The sequence below is a fragment of the Numenius arquata genome, chromosome 23 (assembly GCF_964106895.1).
Source record: "Numenius arquata chromosome 23, bNumArq3.hap1.1, whole genome shotgun sequence".
Classification (NCBI taxonomy): Eukaryota; Metazoa; Chordata; class Aves; order Charadriiformes; family Scolopacidae; genus Numenius; species Numenius arquata.
Window position 1 is genome coordinate 1,468,459 of NC_133598.1, and position 1,090 is coordinate 1,469,548.

Sequence of the window (1,090 nt, forward strand, 5' to 3'; positions counted from 1 at the left end):
GTGTCTGTAGAGCTCGTTATGAGCCGCAGGGGAATATTTCTGTGCAGAGATGCAGCTAGGGTAGGGGCTGATGGTGGCTGGCTGTGAAGTAGCCAGGGATGTCTTCCCCAGATCCAAGGGAAAAGGCAGAAATGAAAATGCACTGCAATGAGTCCCACCCTCCCCTTGCTCCTCCTTTTCCCTGGAGCAGACTGGAAGATGTTCCGCAGAAGGAAGGAGGACTCGGAGGCCCAGGCTTGGATGCAGCACAGCTTTAATGAGTGTAAGGAGGAAAAGGAGGGACCTGGCAGGGAGCACCAGGGGCAGCCACTAAGATGCAGTGGAGCTCCTGCAGGGTGTCCGTCTGCCTGCCCTGCAGAGGGAGGGAGACCAACAGGTTGCCGTTAGGCTGGTGTCGGGAAGTGGTGACCAGAAAAAAAAGGAAGAGAGAGAAGAGAGTGGAAGGAGGCAACAATGGACCAAAGATCTAAATAGAATGCCCCAAAGCTCTATCTCCTTTCCAGCATCATGTTCTGAGGCCTTGGGAGGTTCTTGCTCCAGGATGTTGCCAGCAGGTTTAGCAGGGCTGACATCTGTTGCCACAGTAGCGGCTGGTAATGCAGGAGAGGTCACAGCAGGGAGAGTTGATGGGCACTCCGTCACAGCTGAGGATGCTGCCAACAGCAGCGGAGGTGGAGGATCCCACCACGGTGTTCTGCGGGAAGGAGCTGAGGATGGGTCCGGGCAGGGTCACCACCACGGGGGAGGGCTGGATGACGACGGTGGAGTTCTGGCACTGCCTGACACAGGGCTCATTGCAGCTGTTGGCCAGCGGGGTCGGGCCGCAGGGCTGGCAGCAGGGCTGGCACTTGTCGTAGCAGGACATGTCTCTGGGCCAGAGGTGCACCTGGGAGAGAGGGCAGGGGGAAGCAGAGCACAGGGACACATGAGGAGCAGCACTGCACCCAACCAGAGGGGAGCCAGCGCACCTCCTGGACCAGCCAACGCTGCCCAGCTCAAAGCCCACGAGACACCTCCACTAAGTCCCAGCCCCTCTCTGCACAAGACCTTCTCTCCCTTTCCCTCTCCCAGGAGAAGCAGCTCCCAGCCC

General features: G+C 59.0%; 1 protein-coding gene across 1 annotated transcript; it reads right to left on the minus strand.

Annotated features, from left to right (window-relative positions):
- Positions 1–556: 556 nt before the first annotated feature.
- On the minus strand, positions 557–865 carry LOC141474670 (feather keratin Cos2-3-like). The gene has a single exon (XM_074162680.1). The coding sequence runs from the start codon at positions 863–865 to the stop codon at positions 557–559; it is 309 nt and encodes a 102-aa protein (XP_074018781.1).
- Positions 866–1,090: the final 225 nt, after the last annotated feature.

Bases quoted from the DNA above. Each gene is read 5' to 3' on its own strand.
- LOC141474670 (XM_074162680.1), bottom strand. From the start codon at position 865: ATGTCCTGCTACGACAAGTGCCAGCCCTGCTGCCAGCCCTGCGGCCCG.